Raw genomic sequence first — 25,475 nt, forward strand, 5'->3', positions numbered from 1 at the left:
ACACACACACACACACACACACACACACACACACACACACACACACACACACACACACACACACACACACACACAGACTTTCAGATATTCATGCCTGCAGATAATTTGGAGGATTGATACTTCACCTACAATATGCCTATTAGATGTGGGAAGAAACTGGAGCACCCCACAAATCCCACACGGACACAGTGAATTTTCAGAGCTGGAGAACAAAGTGTTGTGAGGAAGCTGGGTTAACTGTTGTACACCCCTGTACCACACAGTGCCACGCATTACCACACCATTTTGATCAGTGTGTGTTTGACTAACTAATCTGGATCCCTTGCAAACATTTGTTCTGTTGTCGCAAATAGATAATGGTCCTACTGCAGGTAAGGACACATGCTGCCATAGAGCTATGCTACATTACAATTTACATGTAAAGTTTCATGTGAATAATCTGTTACAGCAATAACATTCAGTATACTCTGCAGTTCATTTAGGTACACTGGTTTACTTTGTAGGAATAATGTTGTAGATCATATAACTAGGGAAATATGGCAAGGTTACATGACGAAAGAAATATGCTATCACATCTTACTCATGCAGCTTGTTTTGATGTCTGTTTTTGCAGTGCCCCCACGGATTTCCAACATCACTTCAGACCTGACAGTGAATGAAGGCAGTAACGTGACCCTGGTGTGCTTGGCCAGCGGTAGACCAGAGCCAGTCATTACATGGAGACATCTCACTCCTACCGGTAAGTCCTCCTAGTGGGGCTTGCTTTGATTTGTGATGTGCACAGTGCGACTATGATTGTATGTATGGCTTTCGTCTTGGATTTATGAGGACCATTTTTAGTGGAGCATGGACCGAAGCAATTGATTCATCTGAAAATATAAAACAAATATGTCTTTCTGCACATGGTTGGTCTTAAAATGTCATAGTTAGTTATTTTTTTTTAAACTGTAGATTAATTCTTTAAATCCTACTTCTGTATAGTCAACACATATATAAGACATCTATGAATCAAAATAGGTGCATGCTTTCATTTGCATTCCAAAACACTTTACTAATTAAAATAACTCCAGTGTGTACTCAGGTCAGGAATGCTCCCATATGGTTTACATATGTGAACAGTTTGATGACACTTTGAATGATATATTTAATGCATTCTAGGCATTTGCAACAATGAATATGAATGCAGACTGAAAGTATAATGTGGGAATGACATAGGAATAACAGAATAATATGACTCATGTTTATAAATGATAACAAGGCTTTGTTTGGTAGGGATTTTCAATCTGAGCTGAAAATATTAAAAGTAAGCCATTCAGTTGCCATCTTACATGCTAGCCAGGATTTGTTTATCTAAGCAAAATCACCATGTCAGAAGTGAGAGCTCTTACAAATAATCTCAGACATTTGGAAGCAATCCTGATCACGTCTGCAAAATACAAACAGCATTGTTGTTTTAAATTTGAATTTGAAAGGTTTGCTCACAGTAGGAATCAAATAAGTAACACTATGTGTAACTGACTTTGTTTTAACCCCCCCCCCCCAAAATAAAACGTTTATGTTCTGCTTGCATTTAAATATGGCATATTGTCCTTTTGTCTTAAGTTGTTTAGTACATACTTAAAAGGAATCTTGTGCCTGGAGCACAGTGCTTTCTTTTAGTTATTTATCACACTATGAGCAGCAGATATACCTCTATGTCTACTACATTTTACCTTGTGGTTTTGCATCACTAAAAGAGCAGCTGACTGTATTTGATCGTAGTATCTTTAGATCCCTAGATACTGGGTGCCTATTATTCCATTCACTCTGCACCTGAAGGATTTATTTATCTGCCCCTATATGCCTATAATATCCCATGAGAAAAGCCAGCATTATAAACAACCTCTTACACAGTTAGAAAAAAAAAGTGATATTTTTCTAGGGAGAGAGAAGAGGTGAAATGATGTGAGAAAGAGAGAGAGAGAGAGAGAGAGAGAGAGTAGTATGGAAGCCTACTGAATGTAGTCTGGGCAGACCTAAACTAATTTATCATGTTGTCACCATGATTAAATGGAAGCAGGCCTGGCCAGCTGCTGTGGGGGTCACACTTGCATATAGCATCTGACAAGACAGTTGGAACAGTAGAATTCAGTACAAGCACAAGGCTGTTATGCATGGTTTAGAAATGTCAGTCATCTGTGTATTAATATGTTCCCTCGAGCCAGTTCTCATGCAATAAGAGTGGTCTCTTGCATGTTCTGCTGTTCTTCACTGAAATGTTTTTGCATCAGTTTGCTTTGTTATGTCTGGATCAACCCTGCTCGATTATTTTTTGGTGTCAGGCTGTCTATGGTTGCATCCTATGCAGACTGTACTATAGGCAGCAATATAATAACATCTTCATGTCCATGTCAAACTGAGTTTCTGTTATTATTTGTTATTAATAACATCTCATGGTAGCAGATGCACAGTTCTGGCTCAGAATTACAGACAATAGAATTTTGTTGTTATTTTGTGATGCGGCTGAATATTAAGGAATTTTCGGGCAGAAAAATAATGAATTGCAAGAGTAAAAGTATAGGAACCCAGAAATTCTACAGTCTTCTTTTGTGGTAGTTTGTATACAAAGAGCAGTTCTTTGCATTCTAATGAGCCATAGCATCAAAATCTATAAAGATTTATTTACAAGTTGATCACTTGGCTTAAAGTAGTTAAATGAGTTAAACTGCACTTCTAGTTCTCACTATCTTTATAGTCTACCACAAGTGAGAACTAACGAAGACCGGTGTATAAACTATGCATTTACCTAAAGCAGCTATACCGACTCGTTAGCATTTTTCTGAGGATTTTGCTGCTTTAATATAAAATAATCATATGGTGCTTTAATGCTCGATATCAAATGCGTTCAAGCATTTTGTGCATTTTCAGAGTTGCATAGTGCTACCAAAAAAAGTCTATACTGTAGAATAGCAAGAAAGCAGGAAACAGTATTCCTGATGAGATGCGTTACTAGATTCTCATGTCCAAATTTTCAAAGTGCAGCTGTCCGATACCACCATTCCAAAATCCCAAACTTTGACAGCCTACCCAACAAATGCTTGGAAAGCCAACTCATACATTACAAAAAAAAACATTTACCTCACTTCAGCAAACTCCACTCCCACATCCCTGTACTTTATTATTTTTATTTTGTGTTTGCAATCACTTCAAGGCATTGACAAAACAACTCCCAGAGATAATGTCTTGTCTTTAATAGTCCTTACTGTTTGCAATTTAGCTCAGAACTGTATATATAAAAAAAAATATATATATATATATATATATATATATATATATATATATATATATATATATATATATACACACACACACACATGGGAACACTTCCTAAGCTCGAAATACTGCAATCTTGAATTTCAGAATCTCAAACTCATAAAGTGGAAGGATCAGACGATCACAACCCCAGAAGTGCGAAGTTCAAAATCTCAAATGCAGGAGATTTTCAATTAGTGGTTCTGGTGTTATGCTGTGTTTGTTGATTCAGGTAAGTGTTTATGTGTAAGGGTGTTGTGTAGGGGCTGTAGTGTGTGTTAGTGTGTGTTGTTACTGTGATGTGTGTGTGCGAGAGGAATGTAGTTTGTGTGGTGGTGTTTTGTGTGTGTGTATATGTAGAGCAACCTTGTAGTTAGAATATTTAAGCAGGTGGGGTGTGGGGGTACAGGGGTTCTTGCCCCTGCATATAATAAGAATAGGTGTGTGTGCTTGTTTAGTTGTGTGTGTGTGTATTGTCTTGGTGTTTGAAAGTGTTGGGAGTTTAAATTTCGCAGTTTTACGGTTTCTGGATTTAGGGCTTCGTGATTGTGTGGTTTCAGGTATTTGGATTTTCCACTTTATGGGCTCGAGATTCTGAAATTCGAGATTTCAGAATTTCGAGCTGATAAAGTGGCTATATATATATATATATATATATATATATATATATATATATATATATATATATATATATATATATATATATATATATAATGTATATATACATACATATATGTATATATATATATATATATATATATATATATATATATATATACATAAACCAAATTTAATCTAATGAGTCTTGAAACCGCGGTGCCAAGCCTCATATGTGCCATTTCATCACGCTAGGATTTGAAATACTGAATGACTTCCTACCCCGTTGTAGGATGCCAGCACACTGAGGATTGTCATGTGTCCAAATCAAACTTTTTACTTCCACTGATTGTAAGCATGCAGATATCCCACCGTGATTCACAATGTGAAATCCATTAATAAAATGTTCCTATGATTTTTCTTTTAATGGAGACAAAGAAATGTAGCACATTAAAACAGAAAATGTGCTAACAAATAAATAAATAAATAAACAGAATAGGTCAAACATACCATAGATATTTTAAGACAACAATGTAGTACAGATGATTAAGGTTGTGAGCAACGAAAAGCTTTAAGCAGCTGCGCTGGCTCTGATTACGTATGTCTTTACTATGTGAGTGTGTGCATGTTATTTACCAGACCAGTGCTCTTGTGTCAATGAAAAGAGTCAATGCATCTAGTGAGCTAATAAAAAAATAACACTTACATTCATTATTTTCTAACCTAATTTCAATATTCTCAATTAAACAGACTGATTATTCCATTTGGAACTCAGAATGCTCTGTTTTCACTGGCAGAATACTTACTATTGTCAGACAGTAGAAAGCCTGAGGTAGGACTAGGCTTTCACTTTAGCAGATTTAAACAGGGTCTCTAAAATCATTTGATGCTGGATGATTCATAACATTGTTACTCACTCAGTTCTGTTTGAATCTGAAAGTGTTTCAATAGCGCTCACAGAACAGGTAATAAAACAGACATGTAATCCTCATTCCCATGTACTGATTGCATCCACAGTAACAAAATATAATCAATTAGTCTCAAAGGTCAGATCATTATCCATATTCTACTCCTTGAAGCTTCACTGTCGCTTTGATAAACATGGAACATTACATATAAACAGGTTACTTTTATTTATCTCTCTCTCTCTCTCTTTCTCTCCATTACCATATGAAATCATTTTGAAAGACTGCCAACCCTTCAGTGAGTGTCAGTCCCACAGAATCAACGAACTCATACCACTTTCAGCATATGTCAGAATAAGGTTATTTTTGCAGGAAGTAAGACCCATGTATATGCAGACATCCCATTTATAGGAAGGACACCTCCCATGTGATGTAAACTTAATAATTTTCTATGATGCTTTGTGGCTCATGTTTCCAGTGTTTTTCAGCCACTCCAGTACCATGTTTACACAATCCCCAGTGCAACAGTCTTGCCACATTACCATGCCTTTCAGTATACAGTCCTTCTGCCATTAGTATGTCACAACCAGCAACAAGGTGTGCGACTGTTTCCAGGTCAGTTTTACAAAACCTACATTTTTCTGTTTCTTGCACATGTTCAATGGACTTTGTAAACCAGTGAGCATGCAGCCCAGTATTTTGGGCCACCTATATTAACCTTTTATCTCTTGGTTTGAATTCATCTCTCCTTAACCATTCCTGCATTCATTCCTAATCAACATGAGGTTCTTCCAGAAGTTTTCTATACTTGCAGCAATATTTATGCATTTTCCACATTTCTTGCCTTTTCATCTGGTCCTTCACCTTATATTATTTTTTTTTTGTTTATTGGCGCACTCAGTCGCTGCCTGATTTTTATCTCCTTCTGGTGTGATCTCCATTCCTGCTTGACTGTGATATGCTTCTGCTAGATTAAGCAGAAAAGTCATCTTAGATTTATTCTCTTCATGTTTCAAAACTTTCACTACGTTTGGGTCTTGTGATTTCAGCAGATATGTGTGGAGTCCCATGATTGCAGATCAATACATGTAATCAATTTCAAGGAGGCCCAAACCTCCTTCAGAATGGGGAATATATAATCTTGGTATGCAGTGATTTTTATAAATCATTTGGTGAGCATGAAGCATCCTTCTTGTTTTTCTATCTAATTTATCCAACACGTTTTGGGGTCAGTCAATCACTCCAAAACTGTAAGTTAGTACAAGAAGAGCAAATTGGTTTATAGCTTGGATTTTGTTCCTAGATGTCAACGCTGTTTTCAGGATTAATTTAAGTCTTCTAAAGTATTCCTAAGTTTTATTTGCATTTGTTCATGTTTTATTGTTGACCCTTCATCAATTCCCAAATATTTATACACTCTCTCTTGCTCAAGTTCTTTTATATCACATTCTTGTCCCAAACTGATGTTTTCTTGGTGCTACAGTGTTCTTGCTTTAAAGGTTGCTTTTACACATTTATCAAGATCAGATGACTTTCTTGTATCATCTGAAAAAGTTTTGACAACTTGCAGTTGTGCTTTTAGTTCCTCATCTGATGAGCTATACAGTTTTAAATCATCGACAAAGAGAAGATGAGAAGTCTTTACACTTTGTTGTTTTCTAGGAGCCAAGTTATAGCCATGGCCTAAGCTGTTAAGTAGATAGCTTAATCCCTTTCAGTGGGGGGTGATGCCATTTACAATAAGGTCTGCCCATGGCTGTACATTTTCCCTGATGTTACGAACATAGCTATAGAAAACTTTGTGGTTGTCCTTTGCCTGAGAAGCTAATTTTTTCTTCAAATTTAGCCTTTGAAGTATTAATTAACCCTCTTAGCTGCCTGTTTAGATTGGTCAGGGCTTTTAGTCCATATGGCTTAGTTTCTCCTATACTTGGCTAATTTTTTTTTTCTTTTGTTGTATAACTGATTGGTATTTTGATTGCACCAGGGTGGCACGTCTTTTGAACTTGTCTTATTGTTAATACAAGTCGGCACAGCTCACTGTACAACCATCAATATTGCTATACAGAGATTTTGTAAATAGCTGAGCATGTGCTTTAGTGTTTACTGGCTTTGGGGGTGCTTGAAATTTAACCAAGGTGTAGCTTAGTAGAGAGAGGTTAGCTTTGGAATATTCCTAAAGGTTTTCGGTTTTGCTTTATTCTCATATTTAATTTCTATTTAAAGTAATACTGCCTTATGGTCAGATTTGAAAAGCAAAAACATTACATTTGGTGGTTAACATCAGCCTCCCATGTTTGTCAGTACAAGGTCAAGGAAGTTTTTACCTCTGGCAGGAGAATGGACCAACTGTTCCAGGATGATGGCATTAGCAATGTTTAGGTATTGTTGGGGTTGTGCAATAGAAGTGGTGTATGATTCCCAATCTATAGAAATGCAGTTGAGATGTCCCATGAATATCATATTGGGTTGAATGGTGAGGGACTCCATACATAAAGATAGGTAGTATGTTTTTTTCTGGGATATGGAGGTGGACCTATAGGTCACAAGATATGGTACAACACCCTCTTTCTGGAGATTTGCACATGTATAAGTTGCAGTGGGTCATGCACTTAACTAGTAAGAATAAAAAGATCCGTGACTTGGGTTGGAAGGGTGGCCTAATGGTTAAGGTGTTTGCCTTACAAACACAAGGTGCAAGGTTTGAATCTCACAAGGGATAATTGGCTAGGCTTAAAATGGCTCACAAGGGCAGTTAGCCTAGTACTAACCTATGAACCTAAAACCACAGCTTTATTGTAAATGTAGAATCACTGACTTAGCGCTTTCACCCATAACATTGGACTTCTTCTATGGATGAAAGTGCTAAGTGAGTGATTCTACATTTACAATAAAGCTGTGGTTTTATTGAGTCACAGATCTTTTTATTCTTACTAGTGTCCGTTCAAGTTGGTGGTCTGGTTTTATTGGCTCACGCACTTTAACTAGTCTGGGTGAGAGGCTGGCTTTAATATAGACTGACACTCCTCCTCCTTTAGTTGTCTTATGTGCAGTAGCTGGTCTTAAGTGAAAGGCATTATAACCTTGCATTCCTGGAGTACTCTGTATGACTTTAAACCATGTCTCCATTACTACACATATGTCTATACTCTCCTGGTAGAGGAAGGCTTGCAGGGAGTGTAGTTTCTTGTTAAGACTTCTAGCACTGAGCAGTACCATCTTCAGGTATTCAATTATGTCAGTGGGTTTATCAGTCTGGCATTCCCTTAAAAAGACTCTGTGGGGGTGGAAAAGGTCTTTGGCAATATCTGAAAGTCTAAAGGGAATATGGGAAGACCATCCCTGACAAAGACGCGTGGTCTGTCAGCCATGTCCTTCCAAGCTGTCAAATATTGTACTCCCTTGGACTGACACCAGAAGTTAAGCTGATTGTTAAAATCAATCATTTTCTTTTGGTAATGTGGCATCATGCTCAGAGAATGTAGTGTGTTGCTCAGTGCTAGGCTCAAACCTGCCTGAGACATATAATCAAAGAGCTCGATCATGTCTCACTTCATATAGTCAAGGGAGGTATGTCTTAGATCATTAGAACCCACATGGACTATGACAGAGTCATACTGGTACTTGTGGTTTAATGACCTGAGTGTCTGTGTGACTGGATGGATCCTAGCCTCAGAAAGGCTGCTAACTATGACTCTCTCCTTACTCAGTCTGCTGAGGGGGACATCAGTGTGCTTCACTGTAGAATCACCAATGACCAGGAAATGAGGGTGTGCACTGGTTTGCCTTAAGGGCTTAGCAGAAGAGGCACTGGATATAGTGTTGCTATATGTAGCTGTGGGATGTGCTTTAAGGGAGTATTGACATGATGGCTGAGAACCTTTTCTTTGATTGTACTGTGCAGGAGGCCTTCATGTTTTAAGAAGGTTACATCTAAGTGCCTCAGCATAAGTAGTTTAATCTGTGGGGTCTTTACCTTGTGCAGTAGGTGTGGTGCAAGTGTCACCGATAGCCTCTATAGGATTAGATTTGGTTGTATGACAGAGTTTTGCCTCCAGTGTTAAAATATATTTATACCTCTTGCTTACTTTATCTGTTTTATTAAGAATAAGTAGGTTGTCAGTGTACATGACAATTGCTACAATGACTCAGAATACCCATTTCAACCAGACTGGCCACAGAGAGAGTCAGAAAGTGCATATCTATGGCTACTGATCCACTAGTGTGGGAAACTTAAATATTGAATAGGTCAATAAGACAAGGAACTTGATGAGCAATGCTCAGATATGTGCAAACTAGATGCTCTAGTAGTTAAAAAAATCTTGTCTAGACAATAAGGCCACAAAAGTGTAGACCACAAACTTTTCTAATGTAAAATAACTAATTTGGAGCTTAAACCAGAACAAGGATACTTAGAGCAACAGGCCCAATAAGCCTTCATCAGCAAATCCCAGCTCAGAAGGATGGAGGTTACCCTCTCCTCCCACAAGAGTATAGACCACAATCCTTCTTAATGTAAAATGACTGGTTTGGAGCCCAAGTGCTTACATCAGAACTAAGATACTTTTAGAATAACAGACAGAATAAGCTTATAACCAGCAATTCCAAGCTAAGAAGGATGGAGGCTACCCTCTCCTGCCACAAAGAGTGTAGACCACAAACCTTCCTAATGTAAAATAACTGGTTTGGAGCCCAAGTACTTTAATCAAAACTAAGAGGCTTAGAATAACAGTAACAATGTAATCAGACTACTGACATGCAGTAATAAATGCAGCAGCTTAAATGCAACTGAACACTTTAAGAATATGCAGCAAAAAGCTAAATAAAGTAGGAAGAAGCACAAATGCAGTAAAATCATCTGAATAAAATGCATGTTTTTAGTTATAAGTGGGAAGGTAGGAAACAGAAGATAATTTAAGTTTAAGGGACTGGGGGGGGGGGCCTTCCCAGCCAGTCTCTCAATGCTCAGCAGAAGGAGCTGATGAAATGAGATGAGCCTACTATGGCTGACAATCATCCAGCTGGTGAAAGATCTGCCCGGTTCTTTATAAGATGGCTTATGACAAGTAGCAGCAGTAGTGGGGATGTAACAAATGGTTGCTAAATAAAGCTGGTAGATGCAGTACCAAAAATGTTGAATCCTCATCCGCAATCAGAAAGGTCAACAGTAGTCTAAGGTACAAAAAAGAAGAACTTCATTCATCAAACTCAACATGATCAAAACACCCAGATGTGAAAAAAAAACCTAAGCATTACTGCCATCCAAATGGTTCTGGTATAAATTATGTCCAAGTGAAGCTATAATCAAATGAACAAAAATAGGCATAGTTGTTTCCTGATGTAAAACTTAACAAAAAGTTTTATCATGGGGACACAAGGCTCCAGCATCCTCATTCGTGGACCTTGAATTCCTTATCTTTTTTGTCTATATATATTAACTCAGGATTCATGATGATAGGTTAAGAACAAACAATGCAAATGCAAGATGTTAAAAAATATGTCTGAATACACTTCCAGTGAACCTTGGAGTATTTTTTTTCTATGAGGATAAGCCCTCCTTCACCCCACCATCTAATGGGACACCCCTTACACCTCCTGAATTTTAATATACCTGTTTAGAGGTTGCGCAACAGTAGACAGCAATGTTACATACCACAGCTGGCATTCATTGAGCCTGCTGTCAGTGGGCTGACAGGTGCACATCTAGTCCATGTTTGCAAAAACAAAGAGACGTGAAAACTGCACAGCACCAGCAGTGATTTACTATGAGAAACTGTTTTCAGAAAAGGTGAAATTCATCTAGTTGTTCTCAATGAGTTGTTTCCTTATCTACTTTACTCTTGGTTGCTGCTCCCTAAAATGCCTACTGGAAGAGGCTTTCATTTCTTCAGCTGCACTTTGATTAAATTAAGTAATGCAGCCATAATATTAGTGAAAAAGTTCTCAGCCTTAAGAAATTGAAAACTTTTCACCATTTCACTGCACATGCACAAATTGGGATGAGGAAATAATGAATAGTCATTTATACAAGCTGTCCATCTCCAACCTCGCCTCTGCTACTTATTATAATCACATCCAAGTTTGTTGTTTCTTGAAGAAAATGAATCTAGCTGATGTTTCAAGGAAAACAAATACTTATGTCTTCCTTTTCTTGATGAATTTAGACCAGAAAGGAAATATAAAATATAAAATATAAAAGGAAATATAAAATATAAAATATTGCACAATAATTATATGAATCAGATGATGTTAGAAAAGAGTGGGAACACAGATAGGATAAGCATTTCACAAGGAAACAATGGGAGGACATATGTATGGCTCCCAAATATTTAACAAAGTCTAGAAGATTCAGGATTTTTGCTTGCAAGTGTTTGCATGGATATTTTTATACCCCAGGCAATCTACAAAGAACTTTCCCAGGACAATGAGCAAATGTTGGATGTGTGATGGGGAAGAAAGAGGTAACTGGGAACATATGTTCTGGGGATATAATGAGTTGGCAGTCTTTAAACTTTGCTATAAAAGAATCTGTCAGAAATATTGGGTGCACAAATGGGTGTAACTAAGGAAATGATTTCTTGACCTGGGATACAAGACCTAAATTGTTTAAATATACTAAAGCATTGTTAAGCTTAATTCTGGTTGCTGACAAAAAACACAATTACTAGAAAATGGAAATACAAGTCTAAACCAACTTTATTTGAAGTATCAAATACTGTAAAGAGATAAAAAATGCAAGAAAAAAGTTGCAGCAAATTACATAGAAAAATGGAAATTGTTGGAAAAATACATGCCGAATAATGTTTTGGAGGAGCATTGAGGTTTAAAGAAAAGCAAGAATTAATCAATTAATGTAATGTTGGATTGATTATAATACAAAGGAATATATGTGATGCATAATGTTTGCAACTGGGAATATGTTAATATGGTTTGTTTTCTGTTATATAAATGTATGTTACCTGTCTTAAGTGATAATTTAATAAAGGTGCTTAAAATGCAGAAAGGAAGCATTTCTGAAACACTGTGCTTGAATTTCTATACTTCGAGCACTGTTTTGGAAGAAACTCCACTATCCAAATGAATGTCAAAGTTGGCATAATGATGATTAAGGCATTTACCTTAAACAACAAAGTACAAGATCTGATTCTAACCTTTAAGGGAAATTAGCTAGGTTTAAACTGGCTCACAGGGATAGTTAGCCTAATATTCACCTATAAACCTATAAGAAGTACTTTCATCCCTGGTTTGGCACTTGTGTGGATGCAGGCAACCTGTAAATAGTTCATCTCCCAAGCTCCTGTTTACACTTATCAAGGTACCAGAATTTGTCAGAGATTTGAGTTTCATGGCTGGGCTTAAAAAGGCTCTTGTAGTTGCTAGCCTAATAAATACCTAGGGACCTATGAATGTAATACTATACAGTGGGGTGCAGTCAGCCTTGGACTGTGAGGATGCCATGGCCTAATATTTCAAAAAGGTGTGGTTTTGCAGAGGGTTGTTGGTATGAGAGGAAGTCTGTCACTCTCCAGGTATAGTGACTTAGGAGCTGATTGTAGCGCTTAAAAGAAAGCATAGGACATAATCCGCTACATGTGAGACAAAAGGATCATTGTCTTTGGCATAAAATATTTTCTTACAGTATTTTGGTTGCTGAATAAAACTTATATATATACAGTACCGAAAATGTGGTGTTCTTAGTTTGTTGGGGTATTGTACAGGTGAAGTCCTCAGATTAACAAGGTCAAAACAGTCAGCAAAGAATATAGCTGTGAACTCTATAGTGTCATTTAAGGCAGAGTCTAGCTAATAGATCTTCCAACCTTACAAAAAAAAAAAAAATCAAGCACTCAACAATATCAAGATAGCACTGTTCATTGCTTCATTGCTGGGCATCTAAATAAATAATTGACTGACCTTGAAGCTCTCCTGCATTTGAAGCACATTTATTTGTGTATCATTACTGAAATGTGATTTTAGAGTGCAGAAAGTACACTGTTTGTGGGAGTATTTTGTGACTGCAGTGCATACCATGTATTTTGATCCAATGGGAGGCATGGTGGAGTATCCAGATATGATAAAGACCACACTATCCCCCAAGGCAGATTCCTTGAGACTCCCAAACTGAATTTATTGAGAGCCAGCTCACTTTAAGTAAACTGTCTGATCATGGCATGTCACTGGACCCACCTAAAAACCCCTGAAAACCATGTCCAATTCTTTTATATACTGGATGAGTTTAAAATGCACAAAATTCCATCATACTGGGTGATTTTTTCTACTTGCCACTAAAGAGGAACACCAGTACCTCAAGTGAAGGTCATGTCCAGAAATTTCTCAATTTTATACACACGAATTCTCTAGACTACATAGTCAAATTACCTTTTAAAAGACAAAAATATTCTTCAGCTGATCTTTACAAATGGCAGCTATATATAGTACCCCGCTTGTATACTCTTCTTTGGTCAGGTTTGACCACAAACTGCAGAGGTCAAAGTAAGACCTCCTACAATTCCATGATGAAGTCTCAAAGTACAAGAGTAACTAAAGCCTTAAGTGTTGACACAACTAGTAGTTTGCAAATATATACACGCACAGAAAACTGTATTGTAATCTGACTGATCTTCCAGAACTAAACAAAGTGGGAAGTTTAAGAGGAAACCCAACATGGTGGCCCACATGCACGAATAAACAATGCAGTAAAAGAAAAAAAATCGTTAGTATATACAGCAAAACTAAAGTCCGCACAACAAGGTCAACATCAAAAAAAAGTTATCTCAGGAAAAAAGAGGTATCCCATGAACTTAGGCTGCCATTGAAAGTTAAAGATGATTACAGAAACTAAACACCCAGCATTGCTCTGAACTTATTTATAATTGTACTATCTACTCAGATCCAGTGGATATCTGTAATACACTATACAATGCAAATTTCAGCCAGGAGACCTCTATACAAAACCCACATATCCTAAGGATCTGAAAACCCCTGATTATTATTAAAAAATATTTGCTATACTAGAATTACTCACTAAGACAAAAAATACATCACCTGTGGGACCTGATGACATAAGAAGGCTTCCTGTTGACAGTGGATCTTCTCCCATAAATTTTCAACCTGGGCTTAGCTTATCCACCATTGACCTTGAGGTATGGTGCACAGCAGTTGTGATGCCACTTCACAAGGGCATCCTCATCAAGGACACCAGAAATTAGAGACCCATCAGCCTGACAAGCCTTATCTGCAAGGCCATGGAATAGGACATAACTGATAAACTACAATATTAAAAATCCCCAAAGATTCCTCACAAAAAAACAAAAAAAAACCAAGAAGATCAAGGGCCATAAAAGCCCTGAAGTACCATGACAGGATAAACACATTGTCCTTGTATTCAGTGTCCTATAGACACCATAAGGGTAAGTTGTGCCTTGCCTTCCAGGTCAGTAAGTGTCCTGCAGTCCAAGACCTCTTATATCGCTAAAAATAAAATAGCTTTATGAACACTAGGGCAAGAAATCTGATCCTGCTTCAACAGATAAGTAACTCACAGTGGACATATAGATCTGTCATGCAGTGATGACCCCTTCTCTGCAACAAACGTTTACACCAGATCAAGCAATATGACACACTATCTACCATTAAGAAGGAGTTAGACAACAGGATGGTTATTTATGAATAATTAAACAAGTGATACGTGGAGTGCAGTACACATGAATATGATACAAGCAATTTGCTGCTTGCAGACACATTAGTTTTGCATGAGTGTCAGTTTGCACTGCAAAATTTGATGGGTAGATGATAGTTACAGACACTAATGTAAACATTTCCGAGTATGTGTAATAAACACAATGCCTGTCCCCTCAAAAAAATAACTTAAAATAATGTGTGCATTGAATTTTCCAAATTCAGCATGAGCAAATGAATTATCTAAGTCCATTATTAACTCCTTTTGATGACCAAATTAACATTCTCAACACCAGTGCCAGATCTGAAATAACCTAGTCCTCCTTATAGGTGTACGATATCTAATAAAAGCAAACTTTTTTTTGTTTCATATGTAACCAAGGATATTTGTGTCATGCATCCATTAGAACTGCCTGAACTTCGTTTTGATGACACTTGCATATTTTATTAAGATCGGCTGTGTAATCCTGTAATAAATTAAATACCAGTTCACCATGACCAGTCTTTGTTAATAGTTATTTTTGCCACATCTTTAATTAATTTGATATATAAACACTGTACACACTCTAATTTCCTTGTAGTCTCAGTTCAGTAGTGACAAAAAACAAAGGATGTATAAATGTCATATATAATTGAACCAAGACATAAGTGCTTCTTAAAGACATCAACATTCTGATAAAATTCACAATATAAATAGGCCTTCTAATTTTCACTTTATGTCTGAGTATCAAAAGTTAATGGCTTTATTTGAATACACAGACTGTTACATTGTGCAGCTGTTGGAATAATTTCAATGTTAAATGCATAGGTATACCAGCTGTTTTCACTTCCAAAGTTCAGTGTAGCACACGTTGAGACATTACACTCTAATTTATATTTCTGACCCCAAATAAGTTGCCTATTTGGGATTACAAGTTTTTGTCATCTGCAAAAGTATACATTAAGTTTGTGTCAGCGACATATCTGCTGTGTTATACATTCATCAGAATTTACTTAAAATACAAAAACAAGACATAAAATGAGACAATGCAGATCCTTGCCTAACTCAAAAGTTTTAGCTGATATACAATTACCAACTTTGAACCCTGATGGACGTGTTCCAAACTACCTCATAATATAGGAATTTATATTACAATGTATTAGTTGATGTATTATTTGACCAGAATAAATGCTGTTAAATGACTTATATAGATCTCAATATACTGAATCAGTTCCAAAGTACAATGGCATGCAAAAGCCTTTTGTGATACTTAAAGCCAACTCCACAATGGTAAGGGCATGTACGTGGTTTTACCGTTATTGTGTAGCCACACTAGTATTGTACATACACAGAATGCACCTGTAAATGAACACACACACCACCACAGGATTCGATGTAATTCAGAGGCAATACACCAGTTGAAAGGTGTACATGCTGGTCTCATCTACATTAGTTTTAGGGCCAGAAGCACATCAAAGGGAGTTCTTGCAGCAATAGATTCCTTAAATACCATGCTCTGGCAAAATTGTCTACCTCTTCTGTTATGTCAGATGAATGAAAACCTTTTTATGAATAGCAGAGTAGAATGAGGTTAGATCGCAGAGCAGCAGGAACAGTTATGTAAGATATATTGGATGCATCATACATTACTGTGCCCTGTTGCACTATATAGTCGATCATGTTACTCAATACTTCAGTGTGTATCAGACAATGCAGATAGCACATTACTCTCTGTACTCCCCCTAGTCAATACCCCTGATCAATCTCTGTGATCTGTGACAATGACAGGCAGCATAATAAACATAGCTAACATAATGCATTCATGAATCTGTACACAATAATTATGAATAATTTGGTATCACTGCAGTCTCATGAACAGAAACGTCATGGTGTGTGTAGTATACAAATCAATTATGTCACTGCACCATTGCTGACCTACCAAATGACAAGATTACTTTTGAAGAAAATAATTTTTCTCAGCAGGCAGATTGCTTGAAGAAATATTTTGCTATGGTTTTGTCTCCATATGAGGACCCCACTCTTTTCTTGAGTAGTATTTAGTAACTTTTTTCCTAACGCCCATCATGTAAAGGGTATTAGAAATAATATAGTTGTGTTTGATGCAATGGAAGTTAACGTGACACATTTTCCACTTGGTATCTTAAAATCCTCAGTCAGTGGTATTGCACTTCATTTTATTTGGTCATTTACATAACTGTGAAGTGGAAGATGGTTGTACGCAACTCATCTGTGCTTTGTTCTCTCACAATGACCTATGATTTCTAGTCTTCTCATTGTTCAGTGCACAGTTTAGTGATGTCATTGTCTAGTGCTGGAAGATCATGAAGGGTGTGGGTTCTATTCCCCTCGCCAGGTATCTAGACTAGTTTTCTAATGAAGACAGTATAGTGCGACATTAAGGAGCTGCTGCATTCCTGAGTGTGTTATCCTTTAGATGAGATGTTATGCAAGGTCATATCTGCCTTGCTAGTGATAGTGCAGATACATTTAAAATATTTTCCAGAACTTATCAAAAAAAGTGCAGATACATTTAAAATATTTTCTAGAACTTATCAAAAGGAGAAAGGGGAATTCTCTAGTGCCCTGACTAAATTTTCTCTAGTCAATATGAATGCTACTTTGTCCCTACCCTGAAATTAGGCCTCTGGCCTAGTGCGACTGACATGGTCAACAAAGTGTAAATTAATTGTTTACTCATTTGTGCTTGCTTGGCTCTCATATCCTGCATATGTGACTGTAGCACTTTCTATTTTTTCCTCTGCCTCCTTTCACTTGACTGTGCATATATGTATGCTTACGTGTTAGTTCATAAGGTCATAGGTTCATAGGTAAGTATGAGGTTAGATGCCCTTGTAGGCCATTTTAAGCCTAGCCAATTTCCATTTTCTGTGCTCAGAATAACCTATCCCATTTGGGTACAGATTTGCCTTACCCATACCATGGTTGAACATTATATATTACACCTAACGAGAAAAAACGGGATCATATAATAGATAATTTGAGGGGACTGATGCATGGGATAAAGCATTTAGAAGCTGCCTCTCAAAAAATTCATAGTACAGGGGGAAATCCAGGGAGAAAAACTGGAATAAATTTTCTTTTTTACTATCCATAGATCCCTACTGAATATGGACAAGAATGAACATTGTTTTTCTTTTATGTGGATGGAGAGTCTGTTCCACAGCAGCAGTATCCTCAGCAGTGTATAGCTGTCTATCCAAAGCATTCTGTTGATGTTTCAGAAGAGGTTTAAATCCCTAGACCAAGTATTTTTGATACAATTTGACATGTGCAGTAAATCTTTCAGCAACTGGTCAGATGATACCTTATATGTTAGATGCAGGTTACCTGTAAGCAGTCTGTAGAATACCAAGTATAGTGACAGGACTTTGAGTCAGTTCACATATGTCAGATGTGGTTACCTCTAAGCAGTCTGTAGAATACTAGGTATAGTGACAGGTCTTTTAGTCGGTCCATGTAGAACATGTTGTTTAGGCCTTGGAGAAGTCAGTGTTCTTTGACATTACCAAGCAGTTTAGCATAGCTTCTAAGACCCTTTCACACTTTTTGATCCTATTTTTGTGACAGATGCCACACTTGATCATTTTGACTTTTTTAATTCTCATGTAAACATGAGGGCATGATGTGGACCTGTAGCTCCAGATTGAAGGAATTCTGTAAAGAATGAAGGAGCTGGGATGCAGTACAGCTGAAGAGTGGGATCTAGTAGTTTGTGAAGAAATTCACTACAACCCTCTGCATCTTACTGAGCAGCTGTGGTGCAGTCCACTGTCTCATTTTTGTTCCAACCTTTAAGTATGCAGGTTCCCTGGTGGTTATCTGTGCAAAACCAGGCAAAAAACCTTAGCGAAGTTCAGATAAACAGCACCTATTGGTGCTACTCCATCAGGTTATCTTCCAACCCAGTCATACAAGGGTATAACAATTATCTTCTAATCTGGCAATTTTGTAGTGGTCAATGTTGAAGACCTCTTTAGCATAGTAACCATAATAACCATATTTTAAGGACCTTGGGAGGTAGTCATTCTGATACCTCTGCCACATTTCCCCTTCTGACAAGATCCCTCTCCTTTTAATCATGTCATCATCCCCTCCCTTTCTTTCATGAAAACCAAAGCAATGTATCCATACAGTACCTCTGTAACAATACCTCTGAATTTCTATTGTTTTCCTTCATCTTCCTCCAGTTGTTTATCAGCATAGCCAGTTCCTTCCTTTCTCTCCTTCTTTGTACCATATAAATAAAAAATGTTCCTCATCTCTTTTGCCACTCTTCTGCCTATTTCCTTAAAGTATGCCGCCTTCAGCTCCCACTCCCTCCCTTTTAACACTTACATGCCAACTCAGTATCACAATTGCTTCCCTCTCTTTCTGCATAGCCACACTGACCTTCTATTTTATGCATTTTCCTCAGCATTTCTTCATAATTCTTAGAACTCCATTTGTAATCCATTCTCAAAGCGTACTCATCCTCATAGTTTGATTCAAGATCCTTAATAGATCTTTGACCTTCTCACTCAGCACACATAATACCCCTTTTGAAATGCCTCATAGTCCTTTCATTCTGGAATTTTCACTTTTTGCCGCACTCTAAGTGGCTAATAACACTTTCACCTGGACATCATTGCTCCCCCATAGCATCGTCCAGTAACAGACGTCTATAGAAGTGTTCCCTATGTCCACTGATCTTTTACCTATTTTTTTTTAATTATTAACATGGTAAGACTATTATTTCAGAGGTGAATTATGAGTACTTTCTAATTAATTGACTTTCTCAGAGTCACACTGTAGGCAAGTGGAGGTCAGGGTAGGGGGTATCAAAATCTAGACCACAGAAAGCACCCTGTTAACAGTTCATAGCCTTCATACACTACCTTAACTGACAGATTGGTACACAGTAATATCTCAATGGAAGTAAATCGTGAGTTTCAAAATGTCAACCCCTAAATTTCAGTGATGGAAATTTGACATATAGGGATAATGGGGAATGTGCATTATGTAATCACAGTACAGCATGGACGTAGGAATTTGTCCTTTCCTTGCTGTGGTGCAGTTTCAGAGTTAGTGTGTGTGTGTGTGTGTGTGTGTGTGTGTGTGTGTGTGTGTGTGTGTGTGTGTGTGTGTGTGTGCATATATATATATATATATATATATATATATATATATATATATATATATATATGTATGTATGTATGTATGTATATATATATATATATACATACATATAAAACATTAGCAGGTGGTGCGGGGCTTCATCTCCTGCAAAAACATCTTTTTTTTCTTTATTTTGAGTTTGACCTTCTATCAGTGTTATGGCACTTGACTTTCAGGGGGTCAATCTAAAGATGTGAATCCCTGTCAAACTACTACCTGACTTTTTATCTGAGCCTGAAATCTAGTGATCATAATATTTAACACCTATGAAGCTGTCCAACATAGCCTTGCCATTTAGTCTTTTCACTGCATCAGAAGTATTTAGAAAATGGGTGACCACAGTGGTGCAGTTAGCATTGCCACCTCACAGCAAGAGGTTCAATGGTTTGATCATTGGCTGGGGTGTCTTCTGTGCGGAGTCTGCATTTCCTCCCTGTGGTCGCATGGGTTTCCTCTGGGTGCTCTGCTTTCCTCCCACATCCCAAAGACATGCTGTAGGTGGATTTAGCACTCTAAATTGGCCCTAGATGTGAGTGTGTGCATGTGTGTGCCTTCTGTGGAAGGTTGGACGCCAGGCTGGCAACTCGACACCGTAAAACTCCACTGCAATCAAGAGCGGACAGGTGATCTGCTGTGGCAAACCCTAACTGGGAAAAGCCGAAAGAAGAAGAAGTAGTATTTACAAAATGCCTCACAATAGTGTTTACTCAGTGTAGACAAATAGTAATTATATATTTCATACCCAGATAGCTGATTCTTCTCAGGACTTTCATTTTGCTGTTCAGAAAATTCTTCAGTGCTTCTATATTCTGCATGTGTTACAGAAATTCATATTTGTTACTTCTCCAGACAAAAATATTTTAGAGGCAATCACGAATAGCAAATATGCCATCCCAGGACAAAATTCAGTGGAAAACATACTTTTCCTGAATAGCTTAAAGCAGAAGATGTCGACAGCTGGAACATTTCTATATGATCTCGGCTGCATGCCCTTTTCATGCTTCATGATGCTCAGTGGAAAATGGAAAACTGCACGTAAAAAAGGTACAGTGTCAATTCAGTGACCGAATTCCCAGCCCCTAGAACATAGCCTTCCATGTGAAAAAATACTTACGCTTTGTTCATAATGTGGACTGCACCTGAAAGAGGTAATCAAAGATAAGTGTTCTGCTATGGTTAATAAATTTAAATAAATTAAATACATATATCACAGTAACTGCATTGCCAATTCCTTCTTTATGCTGATGGTTTTGTTATGTCCTTTCTCCTATCTCTTATATTTGTTATCTTCGGCTTTATGATTATTTTTTTTGCATGGACATTACTTAGCCCTTGCCCTTTCATTAAAGGCGAGCTGTTCTTTTAAACTGATCTCATAAATAAGTTAGATAAATCGGGGCTCTCCATTGGCTTTTATTACACTTGGCCTATTTTGTCTCCTCTTACAAAAGTGCTACATGAAAAAATGTGCGAGTGTTTTGATCTTGTGGGGTAGCTTTTTTGTATGCTATTAGGAAGTTACTTCTGTGATATCCTGACAATTTTATGTTAACTTTATTACTAAAGTAGCTTCCACTTTGATGTAATTTATTGCTTTTATTATTATAGTACCTTCTATTTCAAGAGGTTGTTGCACCAGGAAATACAGATTTTGATGGTTTAAAATTTCTAATATCATCTTCATGATAGCCTATTAGATTTATAATCTAGCAAATATCCTGTGAGTAAACCATATGGGTTATTTTGTCCATTAAAGCTATGCCCTTTAGCTGGTATCACACTGATGATCTTGGATGATTTGTGTGCTGCTTTCACCATTGAAAAATATGAAAAAAGTAAAAGTTTAAAAGGAAGACAAATTTTCTGCTTACATGCCCTGATACAGTATGCTACATGGAGAAAGCAAAACAAAATGGCTGAATCTGTTGTTTAGTTTACACTACAGCAGTTTCTTACTGGATAAGCAAGCTAATCCGTTTCCACTAAATCTCACCACAGGATCTGTAAAAATAACTATTATGATGCATATCTCCTGGTGCACAGTGACAACCAAATGAAGACAATTGTGAGATGCCAGACAGAAACACTGTGATATGAAAACATCAGTGAATACAGGAATATGCATAGGTTCATAGGTTCATAGGTAGGTACTAGGCTATCAGCCCTGGGGCCTATATAAGCCTAGCCAAAAAGGTTCCCTGGCTTTCGCCACCCAAGAAAATTATTTTCCTGTGCCCCTGTCAAGTAGAGCTGCAGAAGTAATCCCTGGGGTGAATTTTCTATTTCTCATCCAGTCGTCAAGGTTTTTCTTAAAGAGGGCCAATGAGGAACTTTGCTTGACATGAATGGATAGTTTGTTCCAGAATATGAGAAGTCTCTAGGACAGGAATCTATCCCTCCAGCATGTTCTGTTTATTGTGGTGACAAGGTTTAGGTCCCTGGAGCGTGTGGTTCGGAGTGATTGGGATTTCTTTAAGTGTAGCATGTCCAACAGCTCTGGGTTTGACATAGCTTTGTATCTTAGGCAGAGATCGCCTCTGAGTAGGCGATATGCGATGGAGCAGAGCTGGAGTTTTTTGAGATTGTCTGTGTATAGCATCTGTTTGAGGATGGTAATCCTCTTAGTGAGATATTTCTGTGACCTTTCCAATTGTTGGAGGTGACTTGTGAGTTACATGCCAAACGGGGCATTGTACTCTATAATGGGTCTGATGAAGGATGAGAAGAGAGGAGCAATGACCTCCTTTTTTCTAGAGGAGAATCCTTTTGTGAAGAGGTGTGCCACGTAGAAGGATTTCCTGACTACTGTGGCAATGTGGTTATCAAAGGAGAGACTACTGTCCATCTGTGTCCTGAGGTCTCTTATCACACTTTTGTGTTTAGTGAGCTATCACCTACATAGTAGTTCATGGGTACCAGGTTTTTCCCAAAGGGGATGGCAATGCACTTCTTGGCATTGAGCTTGAGGCCATGACTTTGACACCAAGCATCTGTCACTGTGAGGCCCTTTTGTAGAATGTCTATATTAGGTGATTCTGTTATGGCTCCCAGTTTGCAATCATCTGTGAACTTTGTTAGCCAAATACCTTCTGTGTTGGCCTGCACTTCAGGGAAGTAGATGTCAAACAGGAGAGGACCCAGGACCGAACCCTGTGGTACTACTCTCGTCACTGGTCTGAAGTCGTACTTGGAGTCGGCTAGTTTTACCGTGTGGGTGCTGTCAGTGAGCCAGTTGGCCACACATCTTGTGACATAGGGATTTATGTCCATTTTAGTGAGTTTATCTATAATTCCAGCGAGGGGGATGGTATTGAAAGCCTTGGCGAGGTCAAGATAGGGTGTGTGCACTACCTTGCCCTCGTCTACGGCTCTAGTGACTGCATAAAAGAAACCGATCTGGTTTAGTAGACATGATCTACCTTTTACAAACCAAAACTGAGTGGGGTCCAAGGTTTGGAGGTTACCTATGTCTTTTTTTATAAGCTCCAAGATGATACATTCCATGGCCTTGCAGACGAGGCTCATCAGGCTAATGGGGTGGCAGTTTCCAGAGTCCATGGTGGCACCCTCTTTGTGGAGTGGGATAACCGTCACTGTGTGCCATTCAGTAGGCACATAGCCTGAGGTGAGGCTATGATTGAACATGGTACTTAGGTGGGGTGCCAGTTCATTTTGTAGTTTGTGGAGAAAGCAGCTTGGGATGTTGTCTGGTCCCATGGATGCTGCGTTCTTGGCTTTGGAGAGTGCAGTCTTTACTTGTTCATCCATGATTATAGGGGCTTTGCATTCTTCCAGTATTAAGATGGTCCCTTTGGAGGGTGAGGGGGTAAAGTTAGCACTGAACCTAGCTGTCAAGATGTTGGCAATATCGGTTGGTTCTGTATATTTAGTGCCATTGTGCTGTAGCTCAGAGCAGATCTGAGTGTTGCCATTAAGATTCTTGACATAGCTGTAGAATGCGTTGTGGTTGTTTTTGGGATCAGTGGCAATTTTATTTTCATAACTGGCTTTGAACGATTTTATGAGGGATCTCAGGTTCTTGCGGTGGCTGTCCAGGGAGTTCCTCCAATCTAGGAATTTTACTCTTTTTTGCAACAGCTTCTTCCTTCTGTTGTAGAGTTTGTTTATGCCAGGGGACCACCAGATTGGCTTCCTTTTTTTGGAGGATAGTGTCTTAGTTCTGTTGGGGATGGTACGATCCATGCACTCGTGTATGTGATTACACAGTACATTTGTGTAAGATTCAGCAGTCGTACCTCTATTTTCCATCTGCATGGGTGTCGTGAAGTTTGTCACTTCTGTCTTAAGAAGTATAAAGTTAGCTGTGGAGTAGTTTTTGATGGTAGTTTCCTTAATGGGGGGATGGGGTGGGATATGGATGTCTAGGATGATTAGCTTGTGGTCAGATATGACCAGCGAGGAGTTGACCTCTGGCATGGAACACCGGTTACCCATATTGATAATGACCAGGTCCAGGCTATTGCTGCCACTGGTGGGGGTGTGGACAAACTGATCCAAGACATAGGAATTTATGAGTTCCAGAAAACGTTGAGCAAATGAGTTGCTACATGAGTAGTTTTCCCAGTTGATGGTGGGGTAGTTGAAATCGCCCATAATTAAGGTATTGGGTTGTACCTTAATATTTTCCAGTATCTTAAGAAATGAAGAGTAGGAATCCTGGGGCATGGTTGGGGATCTGTAACAAGCTACAACCTGGATTGCAGTATTGCCCAGTGTTAGTTGCACTTGGATAATTTTGGATGCATTATGTTGAGCAACTAGCCTGGAGGTGTGGATTTCCTTAATGACTATGGACACACCTCCACCTTTAGTGTTTCGGTCCAGATTAGATGGCCGAAAGTTGTGTTATGAATTATAGCCTGGTAATGCAGGGGTGCTCTCTGGAGCCTCGAACCAGGTCTCTGTCACTGCACAGATGTCAATGTTCTCCATTTTAAGGAGTGCCTCGAGTGAGTGCATTTTGAGGTTTACACTTCTAGCATTGACTAGCATTACACTCAGAGTTTGCTTGCTTGCATCTGTTACTGTGGTGAATTTAGCATTTGAACCTTGCCTAAAAAGTCACTATAGGGGTGGCAAGAGCCATATCCAGTATCCAGAATCCCAGGGGCGACAGGTGCAGACCATCTCTGGGAAAGTATTGTGGTCTGTCGACCATGTCATCCTGGGCATACCAATACTGGATCCCCTTAGAATGACTGCAGACCAAACAACACATGAATTGCACAGGAGAAATCCTGGAGTATTCTGCACTATGGTGCCTGGAAGGGAGTCACAACCAAAGTGAGGCCTAAAGTGTGGTACTCACATGACAGTTATTCAGACACAGTGATCAAACAATGTGATGAGACTTTACTCCATAGCACCAGTGATCCCAAGAGAGAAAACATAAAGTATAGCCAGTGACCTTATAATGATAACTGCAATGTCTTCCTTATCACTTGGCTATGCCCCCTATAATGTGTGCATGCATGACACAACAAGGAGCTATTTATATACAAAATATACCTAAGAAAAATAAACATACACAATCTAACATTTCAAAAATGCTCTGACGTGACAAATCCCATTGACCATGACTTATGTTTTTGTAAAGGAATTATACCATCAGTGAAAACAAAGACATGGGGAAAAAACAAGTCTTCTCTGAGCTATTAAACAAAATAAATAAATACAAATAAAAGCCAAAAAAAAAAAAAAAACTCTGAAACTGTACCAAGCTACAAATATAACAAACAGCTTGCTAGGGTTATGCAGTTAGTTCATCACATACTTAATTCTATGACTGCACATGCCATATCACCTTT

General features: G+C 38.2%; 1 protein-coding gene across 1 annotated transcript in view; it reads left to right on the plus strand.

Moving 5' to 3' along the window:
- LOC122803222 (limbic system associated membrane protein) overlaps window positions 1-25,475 on the plus strand; it is a 1,483,743-nt gene that overhangs the window by 566,115 nt on the left and 892,153 nt on the right. Inside the window, exon 3 of the mRNA XM_044072825.1 lies at window positions 614-739. Coding sequence (XP_043928760.1) covers window positions 614-739 — 126 coding nt within the window. The remainder of the gene's footprint in view (window positions 1-613; window positions 740-25,475) is intronic.

Source organism: Protopterus annectens, chromosome 5.part1 (assembly GCF_019279795.1).
Source record: "Protopterus annectens isolate FY-2018-M chromosome 5.part1, PAN1.0, whole genome shotgun sequence".
NCBI classification, from domain to species: domain Eukaryota; kingdom Metazoa; phylum Chordata; order Ceratodontiformes; family Protopteridae; genus Protopterus; species Protopterus annectens.